The sequence below is a fragment of the Cupressus sempervirens genome, chromosome 4 (assembly GCF_028749045.1).
Source record: "Cupressus sempervirens isolate cs-2001-9-10 chromosome 4, ASM2874904v1, whole genome shotgun sequence".
Classification (NCBI taxonomy): Eukaryota; Viridiplantae; Streptophyta; class Pinopsida; order Cupressales; family Cupressaceae; genus Cupressus; species Cupressus sempervirens.
Window position 1 is genome coordinate 557,647,944 of NC_143121.1, and position 16,988 is coordinate 557,664,931.

Sequence of the window (16,988 nt, forward strand, 5' to 3'; positions counted from 1 at the left end):
AAAAAATCCAGGAGTGAAAGGTAAGTTAGGGCTTACAAGGGATTAGAGCAAAAAAGAGGTAAAACCCAAGTACAAAACATCTAAAATGGGGATGCAACAGTACAAAGATTTCTTCACTTTATGCATAATTTAATAGTCAACGTAATCAAAGCAAGCACAATTATAATAATACAAATGACAATTTATAAGCAGCACAAAAGAAGGATAAAAGTCACAAATTTCTACTGAAAACATGAATTATTTCTACAACAACATGCTATAAAATGCTGAAATAATTCTAATAATAAAAGCTACCCTATAATGTAACATATAACTGAAAAATACATTGAGCAGATAGGGCTTGAGGAGCACAAGTATGCCAAGATTTCTCTTCTCAGCTCTGATGATCATATTATACTTATATAAGAGGAAAAAAGGAAGAGAAGAAAAAATATTTTTCTGCACGGCGGTGGATTATACTCTTGCATATCAAGAGAGCTACACAAAATGATATCACTAAATATTTGCTCCACAATTGCATGCATGCCACAAGTAAACTAGTAGTGGATTAATTAATTTGGATCAAAAAAATCCTCTTTTTTGAAGAAAATAGATAACTTATATAAAATTCAGAAAATTTAAAAGTTTTCAATAGCAACGCACAGCACAGTATCCTACCGAATATTGGATTCCCTTGAAATATCAAATACCCAGGTCCAATACGTCCACAAAAACTATCAAATTAGCAAACACATATCTTTTTCAAAAACCGGGGAGATGCAATATGAGAAAAAACCGCGCGGAATTTAACGGTAAGACTTCTGGAAACGAGCACGGGCACCACGACCACCGAACTTCTTGGGCTCGCAGCGGCGGGGATCAGCGACGAGCAGCGTGCGGTCGTAGCGGCCGAGGATGTCCTTGATCTCCTTCTTAGCCTGCTCGTCTACGTACTTCTGGTAGAAGGCAACGAGGGCTTTCGCTATGCTCTGGCGGATGGCATAGATCTGCGAGGTGTGGCCACCGCCCTTCACTCGGATGCGCATATCGACACCGCTGAAGCGCTGGCGGCCGAGCAGCAGGATAGGCTCGAAAGCCTTATAGCGCAGGATCTCTGGCTCCACCAGCTCTATCGGGCATCCATTAATCTTTATCAATCCTCGCCCGCGCTTGCAATGTGTCACCGCCACCGCCGTCTTCTTCCGCCCAAAACACTGCACCGATTCCACTGCTGCCATGACTGGATCGATCTCCTCACTCTCTCTGCTTTCCAAAACCCTAGAGCACTTCTTCTCCGCTGTCCCTCTCTGCCTCTTGAAAACCTCAGAATTGTATTATCGTTCGGTAGTTAGTTCTACCTTTGAATTTAGCCACAAAACCCTAATTTTTTCTCTTCGGACGCTCAATTTATCTTGGTTTAATTGTAGGGCAAATCCGTGTGTTTTATTAACTAGCAAGTTCAGTTTCTTATATATATTTTTGGGTAAGTAAAGATAATTTTAATAATAATAGAAACATCATTACATAGTTATATGGCCCCATAACTTAAGACCCATCCATTAAACGACCTAAAACCATTTACATCAAAACAATCATGGTCTTAACAAACTTGACTCCTAAAACCACTTACAATACTACACCCTAAATAATAGTAAATCATTCTGTGATCTATTAGCAGCCTGTATTATAAATCAACATGCTACAGACTACATCAAAACTTCGTTATCTTCTTGTTTCTGGAAACTATCTTTGCATGAGCATCCATTGACAAGCATTATCATCATTAGTCACTCAAAACTTGCTGAAAATTCACCGTCTTTTGTTAGGTAAGTTTATATTGTATTCATAAGTTTGTCGTTGTATTTATATATAATAGCTTCAGGCAATATCCAAAAACCCTACCTTATCAAACTTCATCGCTTGAAATCTTCCTGTCACCCAAAGAGTTTACAACCACCCAAAAAGGTTCCAAAATAGGACACATAATCCTTCACTCATAGCCACATTCATCATCAAAAAAAAAAAATCTTCAGAAGCACCATTTACCTTTTAGCCTTGAGAAAATATCACCCGCACCACAAAGCTTTGTCGCCTCAGCCTAGCTAATCAACGCCTTCTCGGTGGAGCCATTGGAAACCCCACCGCTTACCAAGTATTTTCATTTTGAAAGCATCGAATTTTCTCCTTCAACTCCCTTCATGCCTTTGTGATTTCCATCCTATAAGCCCTTTGGTTTACAAGCTTTGACCACCATAGGAAGGAAAACCTTCTCACTCTATTCCCTTCCTCCTCATTTTCAAAGCATTTGCTATAATTAAAGCCATAGCCTAAGAAAGACCACTCTAGAATCGAATCAATCCCCACAATCAGGTCTTTGGGAAACAAAGCCTTTATTGCCCACTGGACTATTGGTGTGTCATCATTCAGCTCCAACCCCCAAGCCATCACCATTGCAACAACATCAACTTGCACCTTCCAATGATGTTTAGATTCGTGAAATAGTCGCCCCAAAACTCCTTGTACAACATTGATAATTCTTGGAGTTGAACATGGCAAGAGTAGCTTCAGTCTCATCTTTGTAAATAGCCCTAGAAGAGATTTATATTATCTGCAAGTCTTGAAAGTGAATGTGGGTTCCATAGCTCCAAAGCCACCTAAACCAAAACCACTATTCCCCTTTTTGCTTCTCAATTCCTAAAACACACCAATCTTGCCTAAATAATTATAGCGATTAAAGCCTCTCTAACATTCCTTCCTATCAATGTCAGCTTCTCACACTTCACTCTCACCGAAAGGGATTTGCCTTTTCCCAAATCTAGCTTGTCCTTTAAATGATTATCAATGTCATTTATTATTATGGGACATTAACAAGTAACCTCCTGTTTAAATATAATACTTTCACATCCAAAGAGGAAACAAGTTAAAATCATTTCATTGATACACCTAGCTTCTTCTTTTTTCCCATAATTTAACTAAGAGAGGCCCCCACTCAAACTTTGTCTACTACCAAATCCCTTAAAACATCTTCATCCCAATGACTACAAAATTCAAAATGACTCTCCCCTTCAGCTAAAAAACTTACTACTCATTTTGACAACATATTTGCTCTAGACTTTCCAACTCCTTACTAATTGCTACCACAAAGTTCTCAAGATGTCATGCTGGGATTTTTCTCATCTAATTACCTCAATCACAATTAGAGAGTCCCCCTCTAAGTGGAACTTTCTCACTCCTTATTCATTTGCATATTTTATGGCAAGTAGAGCAACTCTAAACTCTACACAATTGTTTGCTCCATCCTCTAACTTCATCCCTCCAAAGGCTATTGTCTCTCCTACTTGATTTCTCACAATGAAACTAGCACCAGACGGACCCAGATTACCTTTAGCAACACCATCAAAATTTGCTTTCACTCATCCATTATCTAGGGTACTCCATCTAACTGTTCTCCTAGTTATGGCATCCATTTTATCTTGTTTCTTACAACCCAAAGTCTTAATTTTAATTCCCAATTTTTTTTTGTTGAATAACTCCATCCTCTTTGGAGAAACCTACTTTCTTCATGTCAATTATAAAATTTGCACCACTCATTACTTTCTATATAGTGTGATCAATCCTCCACATCGACCTTTCACCTATCTTTCTATATGTAACATACCCCCTTCCTTTCCTTTCTATCCCCATCCTACGATTAGAAAAGTAGGGGCCATAGAATAGTAGGGGAATAATCTAATAATAGGGCTCATTCGACTATAGGCAGATCATTCTAGATCGCCTTATACGCAACAGGCCATGCCTGCCCGGGGCATGCCTATTCCTCTCTTTCCAGATTTCCCAAGTCACAATAGAAGGACATACCATCCATACACTAGATAACATTAATCTATGTTTAATCTATGGCCATGATAAGAAAAAGAGATGTAAAGTTGCCACCTATAGACCCTGCCAACCTAGCTTACCCTACACCATTTTCTAGAAAGCAATTGTGACCTCACAATTTAGCCACAAATGATCTATTGATTCTTTATCTCCATTGCACATCACACATTTTGTAGATCCTTGAAAACCCAACCTTTTCCTTCTTTCCCCTATCAAGATCCTTCCTTGCACAACAAGCCATGCAAAGGTTCCACCCTTTGGAAGGCAGTCCTTATGCCAACACAAATCTCCAGCATCAAAGGTTTTCATCCTTCCTTGAGATAATGAGTCATAATCCAATTTCATAGAGTAATCCCCTGAGGAGGATATACACCACCTTACTTTGTCCTCAAGATCAATTAAACATACTTCCCTTTTTTAAAATAGCCTTCTCAATGATGCATGTTGTTGATCTAATAACCCTTCCACTCTCCAATCCTTCCATTTCCATTCCTTTCTCGAGGGTCCCTGAACCTTGGTGACAAAATCTCTAACTTTCACTCCCCATCTAGCACAAAGAAATCTTCTCAGGTCCTCATCTTGACATTCATCATTGATCATAGAACACCCATTCCAAGAGTCCTCCCAAAAATTTGCTTTCATGCCATCTCCAATCTTCCATGAGACATGATTAGTAATCACATGTTTGCAAGACACAATAAAGTTCCAAATAGCATAACCATTTATTCGATTCTGAATAATAAGAATTATTTCCAATTCATTAGAATCCAAACGTTTAGCTCTTAGAATTTTGACCATAGCTACTCTAGACTCTTAAAAACCTACCAAACTAACTTAGCTCCTAAAGCTATAATCATTGAGTTCCAATCTCACAATCCAACACCCCCATATTTTTTTGGTTTACTGATTTTATCCCACCTAAGAAAAGGGATCTTATCACAATCTCCTACACCATTCCAAAAAAAATCCTCATTTTTTGTTTTGCCAATCTAATCATTTTCTTTGGGATATTAAGACACATCATTGAGAAAATGGGAATAGTAGATATACAAATTTAGGCATCAAAATACGCCTTGCAGAAATTGACCATTGCCCCTTCCAACCCTTCATCCTTTTCAAACACTTCTCCACCAGACCTTTCCAAAGGTCTATATGGTTTCTACCTTGAACCAAAGAGATCCCTAAATATCTACTTCGAAGAGCACCATTTCTTATATGCAAGATCCTGTAAATTTCTCTTTTCATGCATAAAAGGTGTTAAAAAAGAAAACTTTAGATTTATTCCAATTAATCTTCTGCCCTGAAGCTTTTCCATATAAGTCAAGAGTTTGTTTCATCACTCTTGCCTCCCTCTCTAAATCTTCTCCTATTAGAAAGGTGTCATCTCCAAACTAAAGATGGGAGACTACATTCACCCCTTCAACAACCTCCACCCCTTTCCACAACCCATCCATTATTCTCTTACAGATCAACCTACCCAACACTTATTCCAAAATGATAAAAAGGAAAGGGGAGAGAGGGTCCCCTTGCCCTTTTCTATCTCAAAAAAACCTTGAGGGATTCCATTACCAAAATTGAGAAGCATGGAGTAGAGATACAACTCTTTACCCATCTGAAGTCAAAACCAAACTTCTCCAACACCCTCATTAGAAATTCTCAATCAATCTCATCATAAACTCTTTTAATGCCTAATTTCACCATCATTTTCTCCAATTTTTTCAACCTAATGGAATGAATCATTTCATGAGCTATAATCGCATCTTCATAAATAGATCTTCTTGAAGAAAAGTCACTCTTCTCCATAGAAATCACCTCATTAAGGACATTTTTCAATATGCTAGCAATTACCTTTGCAATAATCTTATACATAATATTGCATGGAGCAATTAGTCTAAAATCTTCAAAATTCTTAAACTTGTCTTTCTTGGGCACTAAAACTATAAAGGGGGTATTCGGGTCCTTTAAGATAAACCTTCCCCTTCTCAATTCTTCCAACACTTCCCAAATATCCTTTGCAAAAATATCCCATAAGTTCTAAAAAACCTAGTTGGGAACCCATCTGAACATGAAGCTTTATCCCTTCCTAACCCTTTCAAATCTTTAAGCACTTCTTCTATATAAACTCCTACATACAGTGTCTTATTGTGTTCATTTGAGATATTTTTTGAAATGCATGAGAGCACTCCCTTAATATCAACTTCTTCTCCATATTATTTTGTCAATTTCTTATGAAAAAATGATACAAATTCTATATTAATCAACCTCTCTTCCTTTAGTATATCCCTCTCCATGTTCTCAATAGAGAAAATTTTGTCATGGGCATGCCTTATCTTAATAGACTTATGGAAGAATTTTGTATTTTTGTCCCATTCATTTAGCCAAGTTTCCCTCAACTTTTGTCTCCAAAAATCTCTTCTCTTTCTACGACCTCATCATATTATTTAATAAACAAATTTCTTCTCCTAAATCCTCCTCTCTCATCCCCTGCCCAATGACATTTTCATTTAACTTCTTTAGAGACTCTTCCAATTCCATTTTTCTTTTGAAAATATTTTAAAAGGACTCTCTATTCCATATTTACATTATTTCTTTAAGGAATTGTAGTTTTTTAAAGATAACAAAGGTTTTATTCCCTTTATATGAAGGGGCATTTATCCACCACTATTCCACTAGTTCCTTAAAACCATCATCTCGAAACCACATTGCCTCAAACTTAAATGGACACCTATATGGGGTTGAGCTCTCCTCCAATCCATGTCCAATTGGAAAATGATCAGATCCATGAATACAAAGAATTTCAGCTTCCACCATCCAATTTACACTTTCTCAATCACAACCCATCAAGAACCTATCCAACTTCTTAGCTATGTTGACAAAACCTAAATTTTTGTTTGTCCAAGTAAACTCCCCTTTCTTGGAAGGAATTTTAGATAAACCATTCCTTACTAAAAAATCTGTAAAATCACCTTGACTAGTTGATCTCCAACCTCTACCTCCTCATTTCTCTATTGGATAAAGAATTGCATTAAAATCCCCTCCCAACACAACCATCTCCTTAGCCAACACCTCCAATACACTAGTCAAAGTCTACCATAACATATTTTTCTCCCTATTTTGAGTTGGCCCATAAATATTTATAACATTAAACTCAACTCCTAATTGTTTTGAACTTACCTTTAACCATTGCCAGTTTTGAGCATGTTGCATCATTATCACTGAAGTAGATTCAACCTTCCGTAAAACTCCCAAACCTCCTAAAGCTCCCAAAGGCCCAACCATTCATTGTTCCATCTAAAAAACCATTTCTTCATGTCGTCAATATCCTCCACTTTAATATATATATTTCTTGTAGCAGAATGACATCTACCCTCACTTGATGAAGACCCCTCTTGATCAAGTGAATCTTGTTAGGGGCATTGCAACCCTTGACATTCCATGATAGGAGCTTCATCTCCCCTTCCCAATTTCAACTTACTTTTTCCTTTTGCACTTCCTACAATTTGGATCAAAGTATTAGTTATTGTTCTTCCCCTCTTTTGTTTCTCCCCCACTTTTATCTTTTGATTATGTCCATCTATTTAGTTTCATTTTCTTACTAAGCATAACATTATTTGAGAGACAAAAGATATTGTCTATTGGATCCTCCTTCTCTTCCCCCTCGGAGTCACTGTCATCATATTCATCACTATAGTCCTCTTCCAAGTTGAAATATCCCTCCAAGTTTCTAAAAGGTAAAATTTCAATATCTTTCACCTAAGCTTCCTCAATTCCCTCCACATTAATCCCTTGCATCACATCCTCTATTTTAAATTATTCAAAACAATACCACAAGTCTTTATTTGGCTTCTCCATTCTTCTTGTTAATCTAGCCTCCATGTTTTGTGCTTTCTCCAAATCTTGAACCATCTAGGGGATGCCCAGCTCCAACATCTCATTACTTTCCTTAGAAAAGGTTTGACTATCCTTTTCAAATACCCCTTCTAGAATATGACCCTTCTTAGCAATGTGCGACACATTCATGGAAATCCCTGCATCCACCAGAACCTCTTCATTCTCCTCTAAGGTTGAAAAACCCACTGACTCTTTCAACCTTTCCTTATCATTACCAAACCAGTCTCCATGCCAACCTTCCTTTGAAATATTTTCTTAACCTTTCAAAATTGTTTCACATTCCCATGTTGTAGCTTGAGAAAGTTTCATCCAACACGTAGTATTTGTTTGATGAGAGGAAGATTCAAACAAACTCATTGATTGGTTAAGGAGTTTATTTGCCTCCTTCTCCTTCATCTTTCCCACATTTACTTAACCCTCCAATTTATGATCCTCACTTAAGAAATCTACATACACTTGTAGCTCCTTTTCTATAGATAAGGGTCTCCAAACCCCTTCAATTAAGTATAACTCTACCATTTTTTGCAAAGGATGACATGCATTCCATATTATACATAGATGAAGAAACATTTGTAAAGTCATGTTGACTACCATCTCAATAGCTTTAACAAAGGTTCCCAATTTATTTCCTGTCAACTAATAGTTGTCCTCATTCCAATATTTTTTAGGGAAGTTTCTCAATCATATTTAGATTGGAAAGGACTAAATAGCTTCTTTTGTAGGGTCAAAGTTTGGCTCCCAAGGTTTCATATAAAAACCTTTTCCATCTAAGAAATAAGGGCCACTATTCAAGATCCAATCTCTATCATGAGCATTATTCACCATGACCATACAAAAGCCATTTTCTAGGGTTTTAAAATCTTTAACTTGACCCCATTTTCTATCACACCATTAATTGATTTTTCGAATAGTAGGACATTGTCCCCCCCATTTCAGGAAGAAAGAATGATTTTTAGAAAAATTATTGATTCGTTCCAAGACTACAGTTCAACCTCACGCTCTCAACTGTGGAACTCACCTCATTTAGATCCTCTATACTAGTTGCCTATTATTTCTCCACCACCTTAGGTCTCGAAAACTTATGGGCTACTATGTTTAAATCCATTTGTTCTCCCAAATTTGTATAGGTGAATATTTGCATTGGGTGGGTAGGTTGCGACTGATTTCTAACCCTCCCATCCCTTTTTTAATCCCTCCTTATCTTACAAGTTGGACAACTTGCCTTCTATACCTACTTCCACTCCATTAGACAAAAGATTGTCTATTTTTGCCAACATAGGACCACTAACTTCTACACCAAGCCATGTAGGAGAGACCCTGATGTTTATGAAAAAGATTTATTTTTCTCTTACTGCAAAACCCTCATGAATGCAACTTTTGCATGGCCACCACGACTCTATCTAAACTTTAAATCCCTACGCTCCACCATTTTATTTCAGTTTCTTAATATTTTTGTTATGGCATGATAACTTGGTTTAATAGCAGTATAGGTGCTTATACTGTGGGTTCAAATTTTAATCCTAGAATAAAAACCTTTTTAAAAAAATTTGAGTTTCTTTTAATATTGTTGAAATTTTCTTGTTTTTTAATTTTTGACCGGTGAACGACTGAAGCCCTTGATTATATTAATATAATAAAACATAATAGAGTTTCTCTATTCAAATAGGGATTGGTAGCAAAGAATGGAGGAGCAAACCTCCAGTCTAGCCCAGGACAATAGTCCTTTATTATTACATTATTAAAAGGGGCATGCCCTAGTTTACATTTCCAATTTTGCTATTAAATACAATATTTATGATTAGCTTCCATCTTTATATTTTGTGAATTGCATAGACCATAATGGCATTCTTGATAAGCTATGCATAGGGTGAATGAAAAAGCAACTAGATCTTTATTTGTTTGCTAAGAGCCTTGCTTACCTACTAGTCAATGTAACAACTCAACAAAATAATGTTAGATTTATTAATTAATAACATCAAAATTATAGTCCCTAATTTTTTTTTAATCTTATCCTCCTTTAAATTTCTTTACTTAACTTTAGGTTTATGATTATTGTTTACATGATTAATGTAATCTTACTGTACTACCTACGTTTTAACTTTTATCTAAACAATCTTTGTATGAGACTGTTGGCTGTGCAATTTATGTTGCTACCTATTTTGGATAGTTTTAATTAGAGAACCTCATATTCATAATTATGATTCGCTATCATGTCAACATTGTATTACTCTTAATCCATTCTAAGGATAGGCTCCCAGTTTGATATTCCAAAATAATTCCAGTTTAAGTGTACATTAAGTTTGCCTTAGTTTTGAATGATTTTGAAAGTTGAACCTACTTTACAAAGTATGTTTAATAACCTCAACACACTCCTTATAAAAATTAATTTAAAAATTATAGTTCTATGTAGAAAAAATACAAAAAGTCGCATTCAAAATTGAAAACGATACCCAAATAAACCATTACTCATATTTGAAGAATTCATCGATCAAATAGCTACACCCAAGACATAAACTAAAATCTAATCTTAACTACCCAAAAATTTTGGGAGCTCGACCATCTAAAAACCACCAAATCATTAGGTGAAAAGATCATAAATTAAAACTTATAATTGTATTAATATTGTAATTATTTACAATAGAGCTTCTTGATAAAAGTTTGAAGTTACTCAAAACTGAAGCAAAGCTATAAGGGCAAACTATTTTAGATAGATTATATTAACATATTAATAAAACCTAGAGTATAACAGGATGGAACACAAGATTATGACCATAATACAAAAGACTAGTTACTGGCAGATGCCCTAACATAAACCAGGACATCCAAACCTAAACCAAAAGATACCAAAGAAATACAAAACAAAACCCCAAGACAAAAATACTAAACATCATCTTTATTAATGCAGACCACGATGATTTCTGAAGCTTCCTTTGTATCAAACATTGGGCTTCTAGGGGGGGAAATGAAAGTTGTTCGTTCTTTACTGGAGTTGAGAAACTTAGGAAGGATGAAATCTGCATTTTCCAGATTGTTCAAAAAAACCTCTACCTCTAGATATGCCGAATAAATATTTAAGTAACATTGGATCCATTCCACATTCTGCTCCTTCATAATCCCTCTCCAACACAGTAGAAACTTGATATTGGCCTCCATCTTTGGCCAAGTTTGGTAGAACAAGACATTATCTCTAATAGTCAGGATTGGATGCTTAAATACCTTAGCTTGAACCAAACTTCCTGGTGCATGATTCATGTAGACCTCTGGTAATGGAATCCTTTGATGTTGATTAATACTAAAGATCACATGCTCTAACCCCATTAACTAGGTAGGATCAAAGATATTGCGACACAAGCTAACGATCTCAACCTGCCCAATGTTTGCCCTAGCTAGGAAGGCTATAAATGCCCCAATTATAGAGCTATTTGTGTGCCATGTGTATTCATAATTAAAAACTTTCTTGCATAAGATTCTACTCACTACAACCCTAGATAAATTATCCATAGGATTAAGAATCCTATTCCACCTCTCTGGTTTGACATTGCCCCTAAAGGCCATAGTCCTAGTCTCTAGAGCGTGAAAAACTAAGACAACAAACTCCATACTAGCTTAATTACCTAATACTGAACAATGAGGAGAGAGCAACATCTGGCGAAATAAGAGAGTGACTCCTCATTTATAATAGAAGAGCAGAAAGTTCTAGAAGCACTAATCACAAAGATGATTAAAAATTTAGTTTGATCTTAGTTCCCCTCAATAATATCATTTAATGATGAATTTGTAATCATTATACCTTAATCTTTAAATATTTCCACTTTATCAAATTCAAATTTATAATCAGTTTCTATTTAAAGTTTCTATTTTGATATACCAATTTTCCTAACTAGATTTAATTATTTTTTAGTTAGATTCTTTTCTAGTTTTAAATTAATGTTAATATTTTAACTAAGTGAACTATTCACCTGATATATATTTTCCTTATTAATGTTTTACCTAGTTGAGCTATACACTTGATATAAATTAGACTTAATTAAACTTATAACCAAATCTTATTACTGACTAACTACATATATTAATACTTGGATTTTTTTATTTTTTTAAAGGCTAGACTTTAATATTTGAATTTAACTGGAATCTATAACAAAGGAGGAATAATGATGAATGAAGTCTTCTCCCTCGACTCCTTTATTTTCTAATTTATGTGCTTTTGTATTTCCTTCACGATAAATATGTTGAAATCTAGTCTCTTCAAACTAATCTATTAAATTTAAGACACTTTCTACTTTGGGTTTCATCACCCAATTCAGTGTTTGTCATTTCCTAATAGCATTGATGATTATTTGTGAATCTCCTTGAATAATTAATTTTGTAATTTTATTTTTTAAACTTAGATGAAGTCCTTCTCGAAGGGCTTCTAGTTCTGTTATATTGTTTGTGTAGAACAAGATTTAGTGTGTAAGGAACATTAACAATAAAGTAAACATTCACAAACTAAAACTAAATTCACATATATGTTTAGACAAAGAAAAGCAAACAAGAGATGCAAACCTCAAAAGATGAAGCACTTCATTGCTTTCTTGATTTTGTAGATGCACCCTTTGAGGTAGATGTATGCTCAAGATGCTCAAAGTTGCTTCAATGGTGGAGATGGGTAATAGAAAATTGGTAGCTTTGTGAGCTCTCAATTTGGCATTATAAGGATATGGATATGGATTTTGGCTCTCAAAAGGGCATGATAACTTTACTCAAATGGTTGTGATTGAATGGCTTGGGAGGGGATTCAATTTATAGGCTAAGGGCTTGAAGGATGGAGGGCTAAGATGCAAGGAGAGATTGTTAGAATCAGAAAAGATTAATAACCTAGAAAACTAGTGCAAAGAGTAAATATCTAAACTATGAATGCAAATGATACAAAATCAAAATAGCATCATAGAGTTAGTCTCCAAGAGAGTAATGCAAATGCTGGAAGCAAAATAACATTAAGAGGATGCAAAAACAAGGATATCCAAATACAAGCCAGGTAGCATGCTTATATAGGCTAGGAAGAGGGAGGAGGTGGCACCACCAACGAATGAGGAGCAACCATCTATCGGACTAAAGATAGCAAAGTATCTTCCCAAGATAGCTAATGGATGCTCACATGTAGAAAGGTGACACCTCACAACCATTCACCTAATAAGACATGCTTTATTAACCTAAGCGAGATTATTAAAAGTGTAGAAAAACCTAGCAAAATAGGAAAAATAAAAAACTACACTAACACCCCCCCCATAAGTGAAGCTTAGGTGGATGTAGAAATGGGTCCCAACAAGTCAAGCCTGATGAGGTACCCATGTACATCCCATACCCCCAGCAAAGCTTGCAAATTTTGTCCGGTAGATCCACTTACATCGAACAATTTTTCTTTCCTTAGAAAAAGGGACAAGATCCCAAGTGTGGTTCCTCATGAAGGAACTATACTCTTCCTGCATAGCTGTATCCCACTCAGAAATACCAGAAGCCTCATGAAAGGACTGTGGATTTGAGGCAGTAGCAATGAAGATATGTAGAGCATCCTGGAATTGTAAATGAATTTGCTTGGTGTCTGATGGATCCCCAACCCAATCACCTGCAAACTGCAAGGTTTGTCTAGCCCAAAGTGGACCAAAAGATGGAGAATCTAGAGAAGAATCATCAACCTGTGAATGATGACTAGGAGAGGAAGGAGGTGAGTCCTCTGAATCACTCTCTGCATCAAAAGTGGAGGTAGAAGACTGCTCAAGTGAATCTAACCCATTAGAAGATCTATCATTTATTCCAAGTGACTCCAATGTCAAAGTAGAAGGCAACCCTGTGACCATGCTCTGCTGGTAGTAGTGGAAGTTAAGATGGCCAAACCGCTCATGCCATAATCTGCTCACATCATTAGAGTGAGTGAGTGAAATAGTCAAAGGAGGATCAGGAACAAAGTGAGAAAACATATAGAGTTGAGACTGATGATCTGCTCTCCCAACTACAACTGTAGAATCATTGTGCAACTCACATATCTCCACTGAATCAGTAGTGAACTCAACCTGCTTTCCTAAACCTGTGTGAGTGATCTGGTATACCAATAGGAGATTAGTTGATAATGAGGGTACACAAGGAACATCATGGAATGTGCCAACCCCCACATCAATAGACCCTCTCCCACACACCTCAACAAGAGTGTTATCACCCATCAAAATAGAAGGCATAGTACACGGCTCCAAGGATGCAAGTTCTTCCTTAGATGAAGCCATGTGGTGTGAAGCACCTGAATCAAGAACCCAAGTGGATGGTGAGGAAGCAACTGCAAAAAGGGCCTTGCCCTTTCTTTTCCCCTTGCTGTTTTCTTTTTCCTTGTTAGACCCTTCATTAGAACTTTGTTTGATAGACTCAGGAACACTGATATTATTCTTCTCAAGAATGTATGTCAAGTGATCAAGTTGTTTCTGCAAACATTTATGTTCATCATGACCAGGTCTTTTACAATAGGCACATTTGACCTTTTCTTTCTTAGGCTTATCGCCCTTGGAAGATGGTGTATCAATAGTTGCTTTTGAAGAAACTGGCATCTGATCCTTCTTCTCCTCGCTATTCTTTTGTTTCTTGTCCTTACTATTGTTGTTACTACTTTGTCCTTGTTGTTCTTTTGTGCCTTGGTTAGCAGCCAAGGCATGTGACTTAAAGGACTTAAGAATGCCCATCTGGATTAGCTTGTCCTGTTCTCGAGTGAGATTGACAGCAAAATCATCTAAAGATGGCATGGTGAATTGAGTACCAAGTGCACCCTTAGTAGCATAGAAGGTAGAGACAAACACAGAATATTCTGAACTTAGTTTAGAGAGAATACTAAGAATCAGTTGTTCATCTTTCTTTTCAATTCCACATTGTTTTAACTGTAGCCTTAGTGATTTCAATTTGGTGAAGAAATCTTGGATTGTGTTGAAATTGCCTGGAATCAAACTAATTAATTCATTTTCCAACATATGACCCCTCATTGAATCTTGTGTGCCAAATAGTGTCTCTAGCTTTGTCCATACTTCATTTGGTGTATCCAAAGACTCAATGTGAAATAGCAAGTCAGGATAAACAGACAAACACAATGTTCCATATGCCTCATCACATTTGTTAAACCACTTAGGCTTGTCTTCATCTTTAGTGGGTTCAGTTTCAAGTCCCATAGTTATCCTATTTAATCCAGCTTTCTTTAAGTGAGTTGTCATGCATGATTTCCACTCAAAGTAATTGTATGGAGTTAGGATGGGCATATTTGTTTGATCCATGATGAAGAAATGCAGAGAAGAAATGCTAAAAAGAAGAGAACCCAGCCACGACAATGCCCCCCCCCCCCTTTTTACTCAATCAAAGAACCCCCCCCCAAAGAAATATGATTTGGCACTTTATTTTAGTGCATTTACAACTACCACTAGAAAGAAATACTTAGTGGTCTTGATTTCAATGCATTACAAACCCTCATGAACAACATATGCTAGAAGTGAAATTTGGGCACAATAATCAAGGAAACAGATAGCACCACTGCGATCTACTTGAAAAATCATGCACTTTCAAAAAAAGAATCGCCTCGATACGAGGTCGTATGAGAAAGTTACGATCCTCCGAAGTTTTCAAAACGATAACTGTGCACAGTCACGGCTGAAAATCTACAATTTCTGAAGAATTCATGCATGAAAATAAAAAAACAACTTCACTAGTGGATAGAGCACAAAAAAATAGCCAAGTTCATAACAAGAATCATCAAAATTGGAGTCTGTATGAGCAAGAATGAGACATTTGAAAACTGCATTCAAATCTGCGGCTGCCAACGGAGAGGGGTATGGCTGTAGCTTTGCATGCTCAATTCTGAAAAATATACAGCTTGTATGCAAAATCTAAAAGATACTCAGATGGTTTTTCGGGGCTGTGAACAAAACCCAGAAAGCGTTTTTCTTGCTGACGAACAAAAGATGTTGTTGTAGTGTAAATCAGATGCCTTTAACAGTAAAAAACGGCTCCAAAAATCAGAAAACGACCCCAGCAACCAAAATATGACATGCAAATGCTGGATCAGCTTCTTAAGTCCATCAATGGCATGCTGGAACCTGCAAAACTGATTGAAAACTCCAAATATGCAAGTTGGTTGTCAGATTTGAGATTGAAACCCCAGAGAAAAACTGTTTTTGTCAAAACTTTTCTGATTCTCAGGATCATCCAAAGATGCAAGAGAAGAGCATACTTCTTTTTTCAAAAAACTACAATAAAGTTTATTTGCCCCCCCCCCCCCCCCCGAATCTCTCAAATAAGGAAACTAAAATCTACTCTTGCACATAGAAAAGCTCTGCTACCATGTTAGAATCTGAAAAGATTAATAACCCAGAAAACTAGTGCAAAGAGTAAATATCTAAACTATGAATGCAAATGATACAAAATCAAAATAGCATCATAGAGTTAGTCTCCAAATGAGTAATGCAAATGCTGGAAGCAAAATAACATTAAGAGGATGCAAAAACAAGGATATCCAAATACAAGCCAGGTAGCATGCTTATATAGGCTAGGAAGAGGGAGGAGGTGGCACCACCAACGAATGAGGAGCAACCATCTATCGGGCTAAAGATAGCAAAGTATCTTCCCAAGATAGCTAATGGATGCTCACATGTAGGAAGGTGACACCTCACAACCATTCACCTAATAAGACATGCTTTATTAACCTAAGCGAGATTATTAAAAGTGTAGAAAAACCTAGCAAAATAGGAAAAATAAAAAACTACACTAACAGAGATGAAGGCTTAAGGAGGGCTAGGATGCACTCAAAGGAGAGCACATGGATTGTGCTTGTTTAGCACAAATGGGAAGTTGACACTTGTCACAAGGAGGATGAGTGTGAGAGGGTAGGGTAAAGGGTTGGTTAAAGGCATGATGAGTGGGGTTGAGTATGTAAGAGAGATGTAAGAGGAATGAGTGTGGAAGAGGGAAGAGTGTGGAAGATGGATGTAAGAGTCATGAGTGGGCTTGTAAGAGTCTTTTATGGTTTGTAAGAGCACTCATGACTTGGTGGTTGAGATTTTTGAGGGGAGACTTTGGTTTGGTTTAAGAAAGTCTTAAACTTGCTTAGGGAATGTGACAACATTAGGGGGTGGATTAGGCTTGGGTTTAGGATTATATTAGGGATGTTAGAGATGTGCAAGTGGATGGCATTAATGAGGGTGGGTGAGTTAGTGGCTAAGCTTGGTTAGTATGGGTGG

The 16,988-nt window shown here is 36.6% G+C and overlaps 1 protein-coding gene across 1 annotated transcript; it reads right to left on the minus strand.

The window, feature by feature from the left end:
* Positions 1–261: 261 nt before the first annotated feature.
* LOC149562417 (small ribosomal subunit protein uS9-like) lies at positions 262–1,414 on the minus strand. Its single transcript, XM_089825922.1, has one exon. It carries the CDS (start codon positions 1,215–1,217, stop codon positions 786–788), a length of 432 nt encoding a protein of 143 aa, XP_089682048.1. The 5' UTR covers positions 1,218–1,414; the 3' UTR covers positions 262–785.
* Between the last annotated feature and the right edge of the window lie 15,574 nt (positions 1,415–16,988).

Coding starts and splice junctions, on each gene's coding strand:
- LOC149562417 (XM_089825922.1), bottom strand. CDS start 1,217: ATGGCAGCAGTGGAATCGGTGCAGTGTTTTGGGCGGAAGAAGACGGCG.